This window comes from Misgurnus anguillicaudatus, chromosome 16 (genome assembly GCF_027580225.2).
Source record: "Misgurnus anguillicaudatus chromosome 16, ASM2758022v2, whole genome shotgun sequence".
Lineage (NCBI taxonomy): Eukaryota > Metazoa > Chordata > Actinopteri > Cypriniformes > Cobitidae > Misgurnus > Misgurnus anguillicaudatus.
Window position 1 is genome coordinate 21,905,261 of NC_073352.2, and position 13,637 is coordinate 21,918,897.

General features: G+C 37.9%; 1 protein-coding gene across 2 annotated transcripts in view; it reads right to left on the reverse strand.

Annotated features, from left to right (window-relative positions):
- Positions 1–2,170: 2,170 nt before the first annotated feature.
- The window catches only part of glra4a (glycine receptor, alpha 4a), a 67,048-nt gene continuing 55,581 nt past the window's right edge, over positions 2,171–13,637 (reverse strand). For both annotated transcript variants that reach the window (XM_055178604.2, XM_055178605.2), the window contains exons 6-9: positions 12,736–12,873; positions 12,241–12,455; positions 11,637–11,786; positions 2,171–3,150 (exon numbers count right to left, since the gene is read on the reverse strand). In XM_055178604.2, the coding sequence (XP_055034579.2) occupies positions 2,857–3,150; positions 11,637–11,786; positions 12,241–12,455; positions 12,736–12,873 (797 nt within the window). In that variant the 3' untranslated portion in view covers positions 2,171–2,856. The remainder of the gene's footprint in view (positions 3,151–11,636; positions 11,787–12,240; positions 12,456–12,735; positions 12,874–13,637) is intronic.

Consider the following 13,637-nt stretch of genomic DNA (forward strand, 5'->3'; position numbering starts at 1 on the left):
GATAATCATTCAATGTTTACAAACCTTGAAGGGGTCTATAGGGAACAGACTTCGACAGAACACCGAACATCTTCTCTAATTATTTTCTGTCCTAATTATTAATAGATTTTCAGATGATTTCATCACTCCAGTTTGTCCGTTTAAGGGCTTATTGCTTATTCTAAATAAAAGTAAATTTTTAAGTATTCATATTTTTTCAGTGTTTTCCGTAGCCTCTTACACTGAAAAAAATTATTCATTGAATTTAATCAATTTTTTTAAGGTAAGTGGTTGCAATCAATTTATTTAAGCTACATTTAAACAAAAGTTTTATATTTTATTTTACGTTACTAATCTTTTTTGTTTAAATGTAGCTTAAATAAATTGATTGCAACCACTTACCTTAAAAAAATTGATTAAATTCAATTAATCATTTTTTTTCAGTGTATAAAACGGCTGAAATTCCACAAGGGGGAGTTTGTTCCTCAGTCAGACGTTGTACAATAAACGTGACACCAGAAATGAATATATCATTATAAATCGTGAATGAAAAGTAAGAGTCGAACGAATGTCCGATAGTGAACTAATTGTTTACTGTATTTATATCATAATTCGGTCAGAAACGTTAAGATTGTGAGGCAAACAAATCGTTTTGGATTGAAAGGCTTAGATATTCCATTTCCTTGGACTTTTGGGAATTTATGAACAATTTGTTTTCACCGAAGTGGATAAAGGGAAGATTTTGAAGGTAAGTAAATATCCTAAATCATATTATGCTTTGTGCGCTTAATGGAATCCTGAGAGTCTAAGCTTTCAAACGATGTGCCGCATGACCGTATATTTCGAAGATTTAAAGGGGCCATGGCATGAAAATCTGATTTTTCCATGTTTAAGTGCTATGATTGGGTCCCCAGTGCTTCTATCAACCTAGAAAATGTGAAAAAGATCAACCCAGGAACTTAGTTTTGGTAAACCATTGTGTACAAGCACATGAAAATGATGTCATAAGGAGCTCTTATTATAATAATACCACCCCTTAATCTGCACTATCCAACCACAGCACTGCCATTTAGTGCAGAGAAAAGCACAATTGAGTTTTAATAACAACAAACCACCATCATTGTGATCAGTGTTTGAATTTCATCAGCTCATTTGCATTTTAAAGGACACACCCAAAACGGCACATTTTTGCACACACCTACAAAGTGGCAATTTTAACATGCTGTAATAAATTATTTATATGGTATTTTAAGCTAAAACTTCACATATGTGCTCTGGGGACACCAAAGATTTATTTGACATCTTAAAAAAGTCTTGTGCCATGCCCCCTTTAATGCTTCAAAGTTACAATGACTTTTATGCAGCCTCAGTCGTGCAAGGGAGGGGTGTGCCGTGTACGGCACAATGATCCTTATCAGGTTAAAATAGTGTCCGCCTCTGAATTGGGTACCATCAACTGTGCGCTTACCATCATTTATCAACATATCTTTGTTTGGGTATAACAGAATAACGAGACATATACAGGTTTAGAACAACATGTAAACTATGATTTTTGGATGAACTGTTTTGTTTCCTTCACAGCAGACACTTACTATTGCAAGACTAGCATACAGAAAACTAGATTAGTTACTCTTCAGACAAAGAGCTGTGCACTGAGGTTGACGGCCTTAATTCATTGTCATTAGCAAAGAACGCAGAGTTCTTTTCAAACTCATTAGCTGATAAAAACACCCTTTGATTCCCATTAAAACCTTCATACGTCCTTCCGAGGCACCCGCGCTTTTCTCCTTCACCCTGTGTATTTGCTATTCAGACAGGAAAATAAATGCTGCCTTTTACATTTGATTGAGGGACACATTTGGGTCTAGCACTAACAGAAGATGACTGTGATGTGTCATAGATATCTTGGTTTGTTGACAATGAAAGCTTGCCAGAGTGACAGAGCATTATCATTCATCTGTTTCAATCTTCTGGGCATGAGTTTTGAGCAATTTTAATATATGATGGAAAGATTCTGATATTTTGTATCTTTCTAACTTGATGATTAACATTAATGGAAAAGTACAACTCTGAACAATATAAATCAATACGTAAATAGAGTAATTATGATAAATGTTTGCAATTAAAACTAAAATGTGCTTTTGACTAACGTTTAATCTCCCTGCGGTGAACTGTGGGACAAAATGCACCACAGTACAAAACAACTCATATTTCCTGGTAGAATATCCGTTTATTCAAATTCATAAGACAAAAGAGAAATACACATTTGTGCTGTTTGCAGTCTTCAAACATTTCTGCATATTATGTACACTTTATACAGTCATATATATCTTTATAATCTCATTATATAGGTAAAACAATATACCATTCCCTGTAACTGTGCCCATGAATAGTAAATCCCAAACCCCCCTTTACAGCCCATTAGTTTTGCATTTCAAGGTGTAAAAAACACATTTGTTCTCAGGTTTTTAAAAACATTCATGGTAAAATTCAAGTCAATGTTTTCTATCCCAAACAACACCACAAATCTTTCAGCTGATAACTCAAATGGAGCTGATGAAGTGAAGAAAATAGCTCTGGCAATTAGTGCAATCCACTTGAATGAAGTTATCAGAGAGAAGAGCCAGGCCACCGACACCAGCATTTGCATCTAGGAGGAGCCCCCTTTTGTCACTCTGAGTGGGCACTTTATGTACTTTTTGAAATCCAGAAGTCACACCTGAGCACATGGTTTTAGCATCGTTTTTGGAGCGAAAATGTCTCGGAAATACACTTCTAGTGTGAATATGACAGCCGCTTTTGGTTAAAAAATAAAGGAGATACAGGAAAAGAAGCAGTGAAGAAGAATAACTGGTGTAAGCAGGAAAGATGGACCCATTACAGGCCAGTATGAATATCCTCGTGTCGCAGTACTTTGTAAGTGATCCAGTAGAAGACGTTAAATATGAGGAAGCTGAGAGGGAACACTGCTCTAGATATGGTATCGATTCGCTTGGCTCGGTCCACGAAACGCTTCCGGACTGCTTCTCCATCGTATAGCACTTGCACGGGGGGTGGTGGGGTGAATACGCTGGACCCCTCCACAGCCGTTCCATCTTTGGCTTGTAAGCAATGGCCCAGTCCATACCCACGGAAATAAAAGCCACGGCTTTCCCGGACAAGCTCCTCCTCCTTTAACAAAAGTAAGGAAGAATGGCAATATCAATGTTTACTAAGAGTAGATTTCAGGGATCATAGGATACTTTTGTATTAACATTTAGGTCCACTTAGGTCCACCCTCGGGAAATTATGAGATACTTTAATACTCATGGTGTCATTGGGGCAGTACCCTTTATAAAGATCCTAATATGTATCATTTACTATACAGATATGTATGCAACTATGCATTTAGTATCAATTTTATTATGTGCAAAAGTCTATTTTTTAAAGGTAGGCTACTGCCCAGTAATGGCCATTTTAGACAGTTTTTATGACTTAAGGTGTACAATACTGCTTGGTATAGCATGTTTAATAGATACATAGCCGAGCTCCCTGACACCGTAAGAGGCAACATGCCAGATTTTCTTACTACAAGAGCAAAACAAACATTTGTCAGGCTGAAAAGTACAATAATGCTCATGATGTACAATATGTCAGCGTTCTTACTGACCCCAAAAGTTGCCTGCAGAAGAAACATAATGCGTTATTGGAAATAAATTACCGCTTTAGGAATTTACTTATCATGGTCGAAAACAACTGTCTGGACCAGACTGATCTCATGGATAGTCGTGTTATAGTCACGACTCACGCAAAATTGTATTAATTTATTTGTGTCCATGGCACGAAATTCAGCTTTTTTTCGTGCCTTGAGCACGAATGTCTCCTTCGTGACACTCGCACGAACCTCCATGAATAGTTTCCCGCGTCTGTGGCACGACTTTCTTTTTGTGTTGTTTTCTCATTGTTTTTTGCTATTTTCTTATCATTGAGTACGTTTACATGCACAGAATAAGCGGATAACTATCAAAAATCTGCTTGTTATAAAAAACTGTTTTCATGCGTTTATGTGCAAATCAATAAACTGGCTATTCAGACAACTGCGTTTACATGGGACTTGGAGATTTGTCAGGTTTCTCGCAGGTAGTGACGTCATCGCCTATAGTACATAACAGCCGATCGAAAAGCCGACGGCATATCTGTCTTAAGCTATATTGTTTTATCTCTTTTCGTGTCTCCAGAACCTGTAAATTTAACATTTTTTATTTTCGCAGTTTCTCTGCCAACTGCTTTAGTAGAGCGGAGACTTTTATGCGTTACTTTGCCCTTACTTCTGCGTCTGACGTTTATCTTTCACACGCGGAGACATGCGCACATAGACAAAACCGTGAGAACGTCGGTTAAGATGTTTACATGCTACGTGAAATCGCGGTAATGAGCAAAAAACTGTGCAGATCGTTTAAAGTAAACCATTTTACGTGTCTACATGACCCCACATGTTATCAGTTTATTAAGCATAATCGGCGTGTAAACGCACTCATTGTCTCTTGGGGTTGGGGTAGAATCACTTTCTGTTACATTTTTAGACATCCTAACCCAAACCCCAACTCTTACCCCAACTCCAGGCGAGAATAGTTTTAAAAGCAGAAGAAAAACCAATACATAAAATTAATTCCTAACCCAAACCCCAAATCTAACCCCAAGCGACGATGATTTAAAAATAGGAAAAAAAGAGAAAACTATACATAAAATGACACGAAAAGAAAGTCGTGCCACGGACACGAGAAACCACGTGTAGAAGTTCGTGCGAGTGTCACGACAAAGACATTCGCGCTCAAGGCACAAAAAGCCGAACCTCGCGCAATGGACACGAACAAATCAATAAAATTTTGTGTGACTATAACACGACCATCCATGAGATCATGTTGTTCTGGACCTAGACATGCCAAACAATGACAAAATAACACAATATTTGTCAGCTCTGTTAAGGGTTGTGTGCTAAAGATGCTGTCATGGTTTGGAATGGAAATGTAGTCAGGGCTCTGAGAAAATCGCTTTGTTTTTTCCTGCGTTACTTTCGCCTCTGTTCTCCCTAAAACATTCAAAAAATTTAAATTTGAACTAAACCAAACATGTTAAATGATAAAACAGTTGATCCTTTGGTAAGTAGCCATACTTTTCTGAGGTTTAATTACACAGAATTTATGATAAATGAATGTATTTTATAAAAAGTCATAAAACTGGAGCCCCAATCTTGCGTCTCCCAGTTTGAGAACCACTGACTTAGTCTACTTTTTTGAAGTACTTTGGCCTAGTTCTATGCCTCTAATTCCATCTAAATTAGCTATTGGATCAGTTTATCAGTCGATCTATGACAAATTACCCATTTCCTCAAGAGGATAAAAAGATTAAGTTCCCGTTTAACTCTTCATTAAATACCGAAGTTCTTGCACCTACAATGCAGTAAATCACGTGACAAGTAATAATGGGTGTGTTTGGTGAAAAATGCAAGGTGCCCATTTAAAGTAAGTATACAGTATATGCCACCTGCACCTCTGCATGTAAACAGTCTGGGTCAGACCCAGTCCTTACCTAATTAATCATAGCCAGGCAGGGTCCAGACTCTGTGGAGACTAGTGTGTATTAGGAACTGTGCTGCAGGTTGTTAATTTGTGTGGGGCTTATATTGAAGGGACACTGGGGGGCACTTTGACCAACATATTTCCATTGCAGTGGCATAGTTTCTGGATGTGATAAGGTTGGGAGGAAATAAAATAATAAAAATTAGCAATAACAACCCCCAATATTAATACAGGGATTAGAATAAAAACATTTACAGTTCAACCCCAACAGTATTCAAACCAAATCTACCCCCTTGGTTTATCGTCACCGCATTTTTATGCCAGTTTTTCTAACATTGGCAGCTTATGACTTCTTTTCCAAAGAGTCACAAATGCGAAACTCATCAAAATATTGTCATGTTTGTGGATCGTAATGGCAAAATATGTATTCAGTGCTTATTACTTTTATTAACAGATATAAGAAGTATGGTTTGATTTAGACTTATACATATACATTCAGACATAACACTGTGACTGAAAAAGACTGAAAATCTGGAAGTATACGAAGAGCAACTATACAGAGTGGGTGCTGAGCTTATAGGGTTCAGTGTTTGCCCATGGGCAAATAAGATAGGGACACAGATGGTAGTTTTACCCCAGCGCAGGTGTTGTAGTGCTGGTTGAATGGGCTCAGTGCATGGAGGTGCATGACACTTTTCGGGTAAAATCTCAGGATGCTCAACTATTTCTGCAGATTAGAGTGCTGTGATAGTCCAGACGTTAGCTACCAAACAGCAGCTAATTTTGTTGATGCTTTACTTTATATGAATGTAATGTAAACTTAATACTTAATACCATAATGACATGTAAACGTATGACAGTATCTTTTTAACTTACTAGAAAGCATGCCAACTTCCACAATCTGCTACACTGTATCTGCATTACCGCTATTTCAGCTAGAAATTGTTGTAATAATAACACAGTGTTTTTTTTATCTATCATTAAAAGAACAGCATACATTTTTTTTTTATTCTTCTAAATTTTGTATAATAATTATCATTAGTAGCTAAGATAGCATCTGTGGTCATAAAAGCTGTTTACTGTTTTACTGTTAGAACAGTAAAAACTCTTGCATATTTTTATGCTTTATTAAAACAAATGTGAAAGACAAATAAAAAATAATATAAACAAGAATACATTTAAAGAAAAATAAAACATATCAAACTATACACGGGGTATTAAAATAAATGAACAACATTAGTAATCAACAAATAAATTAAAGGAAAATAAATAAATATAAATATAGATTCCTAAAACGGATAGCGGTTCAGGCCAGAGCTTTAAAATAGTCGATAGTTCTTTTTGCTTTGGTGCTCTTTACACCCTCCAATGTTTCAAGAGAACTCAAATTTAAAGTTCGGTATCTTTTTTGGCAATCAACATTTGTAAATATGTTGAGATCTCACTGAGGTCTCATTGTGTAAATCTGGTGCTATTGCCAGGGAGTGCATTTACTATCCGTGGTGAGTCGATACTTACTCAATCCCCCATGAGGAATAATATCAAAGAACAAAGTGCATTCCTTTAAAAATAGTTTGTACATTCATAGTCCCTGTTGTTATGTAATATTTGGTAAATGAACCTTTGGAGATCAATAGAGTACACCCATCTAATTCACCTGTCTATCTAGAGAGCTCATTCTTTTTATATATCACAGTTCTGTGCACTTTCATGTGTCAAATGGTGTATAAAATTCAGAAGCAGGCTCAGCAGACTCATTATCGTTACAATTGATAATTGTGTAAATGCTTAAAGGGGGGGTGCATGATTTTTGAGAAACGCTTTGGAAAAGGGAGTCGGGCCGAATACCAAAACATACTTGTAGCCAATCAGCAGTATAAGGGGCATGTCTACTAACCGACATCGTTGCCTGGGTTGCGTATGTTTGGGGCGGGTCTATCAAAAGAAGGTCCAGATTCTGTTGGGGTAGGGGCGTGTTTGTTTACACTCTCAGAAATAGAGGTACAAAAGTTGTCGCTGGGACAGTACCCTTTCAAAAAGGTACACCTTTGTACCCAAAGAGTGCATATTAGTACTTAGAACTGCCAAAATGTACCTTTAAAGGTACATATTTGTACCTAAATGGTACATATTAGGACCTTTTTTAAAGAGTACTGCCCCAGTGACAGCTTCGTACCTTTATTTTTGACAGTGTAGGTGATTTCAAATTGTGAAGCCAAAAAAGTGAAAAAAGTGAACCAAAACTTCGATTGACCCCTGGTGGCTGGCTGCAGTATCATAAACCCTGCCCTCTCCATGTAAACGAGTGGGATATGAGCCATACTTAAAAATCAATTACACCTTAAATCTTTCTATTATCTTAGTTATTTCTTATCATGTTTATGTCCTTTAAAGTGTTCATTTTTCTAATAAGTTTGGTTTTCTAATAAGTTGGTAATTAAATGATATTAAAAATGGGTGTAACAACTTGATTTATATGGTTTGATTGAGTTAAACTGTAAAATCGGTGTGGCCTTGACATCTTCGTGACAGTCACGATGACTACTGCACAGACTCCAAATGACGTCATTGGTGCAAGATGTCAGTGCTCATTTTTTTAGATATTTTGGCTTCATTTTATTAAAAATGGACAGTCTGTGAAGATGCTCCGTCCACCTTTTAACAGTCCATGGCTCTATCAGTTGACCTACAGGAACACCATAAACATAAGTTTATAGTGGCCAAATAGATTAATGCTTCAAAATGAACAAAAACATTATATTACATGTCAATTGTATGATAGCTTGTTTAAAGAACACAATAGCTGTTATTTTCCAATAATTTGCAATGAGCTATGCCACATTACACATACCAGCATATGGGTTTGAAATGTGATTACTGATGAGGGGGTATTTTGGGCTTTTTCATCATTGTCAATATTCCTTTAAAATGACTAAATTAAAGGCAACACCAAGTACCTAGCCTGTGCTGTAATGCACCAACCAAGTTGCTAGGCAACTGCTTTGGCACACTGCAATGAAGTGCACACTAAAGCTAAAAACGAAACTACCTGAAAGTTTCTTCAGCAAAACTTGATGAAGTCCTTAGACGAGAGGATAATGTTAAGGCCAGCGTTTCTCAATTCCAGTCCCTGCACCCCTCCCAAAATCTTTCAGATGTCTCCCTATAAAAATGCCTGATTCAGTTCATAAAAAGCTTGTTTGACTGGAGAACAATAAATGTGTGACATTACAGTACCGCGGGAGCGATTTGAAAGCATACAGAGTCTTGAATTGCTCTCACTGTACTGTGATGTCACACAAGCCTGATGTTATCGGTGTCTCCCTAATAAACACACTAAAAAGCTGATGAGTTAAATCAGGTGTTTTATATAGGGAGAAATCTAAAACATTCTGGGAGGGGAGGGTGTGAGGACTGGAATTAAGAAACGCTATGCTGATGTGAAGTCAGTCACATGTAAAACCAGACACTCTCAGCAAAGATCTGTTTGTGTTTACTGGTGCAGGAACATGTAGTCTAATTTGTCACTAGTGTTTTTAGTGCAGGATGAAACTAAGGATTTGTCGTATTGATTAATCCTGGCCAGCAGTTGGTCCATCAGCTTAACAGCTCTCTTAGCCAGTGACCCATGCATCGATACCACCAGATTGATCATTCAGAACAGACTTTCCTGGCGGGACAGAATGGGACGAAGAGTAATGGCTGCCATGATCTTTGAGGCAGGGGGAGGAGAACATGCTCATTCTTAAGGAGAGTTATTCTCAATTTTTTTTCATTATTGATTCAGATCAAATGAACACACTCATAAATTTTCAGGGTTTGTGAGCTTGGACAGCAGTTATTCTACAGACCTAAGTTATGGCGCTGACATTGTAACCAACCATGTAAGACATCCATTAAAGGTATAGACGGTTTCAGCAGTAACAACAAAAACAAGCGGCTGTCGTGGTCCGCACGTAACTTCCGGTAAACTCCGCTAAGAATAAATAACAACAAAGTTCTTTAAACGTAGTTCATTTATATAACAAGCAAAAAAACAACACATTACCTCGGAAACCAAAACATTTGTTATTTCGACCAGGCATTTGTTCAAGAGATCAGTTTAGCAACTAGTCGGACCATTAAAAAAAACGTAACCGGAAGTAAAGTTCGGATCCAGACGTGTATCGCGTCAGCGCATGTGCGTCCAATGAAACCGTCTACAGCGGAAAATGTTCCCAAATTTTTGAAAAGAACTGCCCCTCCACTTTTTTAAAAAAATGCACATGCGCAACACTCTACCTGCTCCCGAGAGGGAACGCCTATTAAACGTGTGCACGAGAGAGAGCATGCCTCTTCTCTTCTCTCTGTTTACAAGTTGCTCTCGGCATGGCTCATACATTGAGATGTTTACCGTGTCTGTGCGGTTCGTGACTTGTGCCAGGGCTTGCATCGCTAATCATTGCTTACATCAACTTTCACTAGCAGTGATTTTAAATGGATTTCTCCAAATAGCATGACAAACTTTACCTGTCGAGTAAAAACGTTGCGACTGAGGCATCAGTGGGAAGCCCAACCAATGCTTTTAGCATGCCAGAGTGTGAAATATTCTCCCAAAAACACCCTGGTCTTGTTTCTTTCTTCAGAGGCCTTTCTCTTCTTGTCATACACTTTGTAGACACTTTCTCTTGCGAACCTCAGACATTTTGAAAAAACACTGTGAGAACGCAAGCTTCAATGAATGGCTGAAGCTATAGCCCACCACACATATACACCTCAAAGTGCGCATGTGCAGAAAGCGAACCTAGGGACGAGCACGTACGACGGTCTTACGTCAACATATCATCAGAATGATTGACAACTGGGATGACCAATAGTCTTGATGATCCACCCAAAAAAAGAAAATCTTCCGCTATACCTTTAAAAAGTAACTAAACCCTAATTATCTTTATTAGTGCTGTTAATTGATTTTAGTACGTTTTTTGACAACTGGATATAAAGTGTTTCAATACTACAATATATGGTGTAAAAACGTCTGAGTGCTGCCTTCTTCAGGTTAAATGGTGGCTACTGGAGTTGAATTTTCCTATTGGATGTTGGGTCCAAAAAAACCTCATGACGTAAGCAGGTTCAAGCTCACCACGCCCTTGTTACGATCTCACCACACACTTGGTACGAGCTTAGTTCGTCCCATCTATCTCTGTTGGGATCTGCCCACTTTTCTTGCATTTTTCAAATATTGCCAGTGGGTGGAGTCAGGCTCTGACCAGGGGTTTAGTTACGCTTTAAGGATCCCAATGACAAAATTATGAAAATAATTTGATTAACAAAAAAGATTAATAATTTTTACCTTGCACACAGTGTTTTGATTGGAATACACTGAAATACACCACAGTCGGCAGTGTTACATGCCGTTTACTCGCTTTATTTCAATATTTTTAAAGCATCCAAAGCTTGGATCTGAAAATGTTGCATCCACAGATGATCACCAACCCACGTAGCCCTTTTGCGACTCGGCATGTAAAATGAATGACTTCCGGTTAATCTGCCATTTTTTGCCTTGTGCAATGAAAAGATCAGGCCATGGAGTTACTTAGGGTTAATTGATAGTTAGGCCTTGATCTTTATTGAAGAGTCTTTTTGATCTAAAGTCAATTTCTGAATGTTAAAGAGATTACATAAAAATCTGTCAACATGTTAGGTGCTCAATGGGATTTTACCCCACAAAGCCATTGGGGGATTTCCCAACTCTGCGCTGTCAAGACTCTTTAGTATTATAGTCAGTTTCTGTGATCTAGGATCAGGAAGCAGGTTGTTGGCCTTTGGAAATTGGCTGTGGCAAAGCTTTACAAAGCAGAAACATTAGGTTCAGCACAGGGAACTGCTCACTATGGAAACAAGCCGATCAGATTTCCCCCACATGAGATTTGACAGCCAGCTGCAGCGTGTTGGTGTTGTCAGTGCTTGGATGTGTGGTTCAGCCCTTCAATGTGAGGAGATTGTAATTCTAGGTGACAGGAGTCTGTATTGGTTGGTGTGTAAATATACTGTATATGTGTGTGTGTGTGTGTGTGTGTGTGTGTCTGTTTGTGTGTGTGTGTGTGTGTTCAATGCACTCACTATTCTCTGTCTTCGTTGTTTCTTACGGAGCCTAATGAACTCCTTATGTTGCCTTGAGACAAAGTTGACCGCTGCATACTCCAACAGGGCCGCGAAGACGAACAGCAGACAAACGGCCATCCAAATGTCAATAGCCTTCACGTAGGACACCTGTGATGCAGAAGGTCAAAGCATCATCAATAGCTAATTGATGGGACATTACTGGGAATAGTAAAGTGGTGTGACTTTAGGGGTGACCTTTAAAATAGCTGTCTACTGATATATTCCCACAGAAACTTACAGTATATAGTCATCATTGCTAGAAAGGTGTGAAGGGCCTAGAGGGCAACAACAGAAATGGAGAGACTCTGACACGTATGTCAGAAGTGATATCGTTTATCTGATGTGAGATGATTGTCCTCAAGAGAAAAGTTATAAAAATAGCATAGGAGGTGTTGCGTAGTAATGTTGTGGTTCTTTAGTAATCTTCTAATTTGCATCCAGAACTGTTATGTCTTATGAATTCAATAGTTATTCCATAGTTTGGGTTAGGGCAAGTAAGTTGGGGTTAACTTTCTGAAATGTTTCTCTGTTCAGATGAACAGAGTGGTTTTGGTTATGTTACCTTGGGTAGAGAGGCTCGTGAGCCTGAGCTCTGGGTGGTCATGGTCAGCACAGTGGTAATACCCAAGCCTACCCGAGCAGGGGCGGCATCCATGTTGATCCAGAAGGACACCCAAGATAGGATGACAATCAGCAGGCTGGGGATGTACATCTGAATGAGATAGTAGCCCATTTGTCTCTCTAAGTGAAACTTCACCTCAATACAGGTGAATTTACCTGTTAAAATGAGATTCATAGTAAAACTTTAAAAAAATCTAAAACCAAGCATTTTGACAAATTGACCCTCTCTATATGCAGCCATGCAAGAAATTAAAATAAGTAAATACAAAATAAAGCAAGGCCTTAATAAATAGGTGCATTTTCAGATCATTTTTAAAAGTGTTTGGTGAACAGATTGTCATCATCGTGACTAATAGCAGATACTGTATTTTTCGGAATAAATATATTTATGAGTGATCTAGCTGGAGTTGGTTTATGTTAACATCACAAGGTTTACCTGTGTTGTAGTGTTTGGTACAATAGCCAAGATCCATTTCGTCCTTTAGTACAAACTGGGGAAGAGTCAAATCATCCGCGACCTGCACAGGGCTTTCAGAAAGCCACTCGAAGATAAGATCATTCATGGTGTAGCCAACTGGAAAGAGGAGGACAGGGTGAAATAAAAACATTCTGTTAGAAAGAAAGGGTGAGTTGTTAATTAGATATCATAGAGGTTTAAGCTATTATATTTATAATGCTGTTTTGTTGTAAATGATACATTTGTGATAATTTAGTGTTTACTTACATGAACCATGTTTAGCACATTTTATTGTATTTCTCTCCACAGTACCGACAGTGTATGTCAAAAACACAGTTTTGTGTATGTTTCTGTGGAGAATTTTTTTTTTTTAATTACTGACAGACTGAAAATGTATTACAATATATTATTTCAATGCATTCCTTGGCACCTTTCAAATTTAGTTGAACTTGCTAAATTATATTGGAAACTAGAAATTGTAAGTTAAATGCACTCTTGTTTAAGTTCACATTACTCAATTTTTTAGGGCAAAAAATGTTTTTTTAAGTAAATTTAACTGGTACCGTTATTTTGGGGGTCGTTGGCTGAAAAGTTTGGGAAGCCTTGCTATAGATAATCTGTGTGTGTATCTATTTGCATTGCTGCTGTACAGGCAACCCTTACCATATAACCAGCAAAATGTATTTGAGCGATCAAGTGGAAATCTCTTTATCTTGTATTAATTTTCTTTGCTTCAATTTCTTCACATCATGCAAATAGTTTCTAATGGGTCTTTCCCTTCATAGTACACACTGATATTTGGGGCCTATTAAAAATGCATGAGGCATGCAGTAACAGTGTAGAATACCTGACAAATCTGAATAATACTGATGTCTATCAGG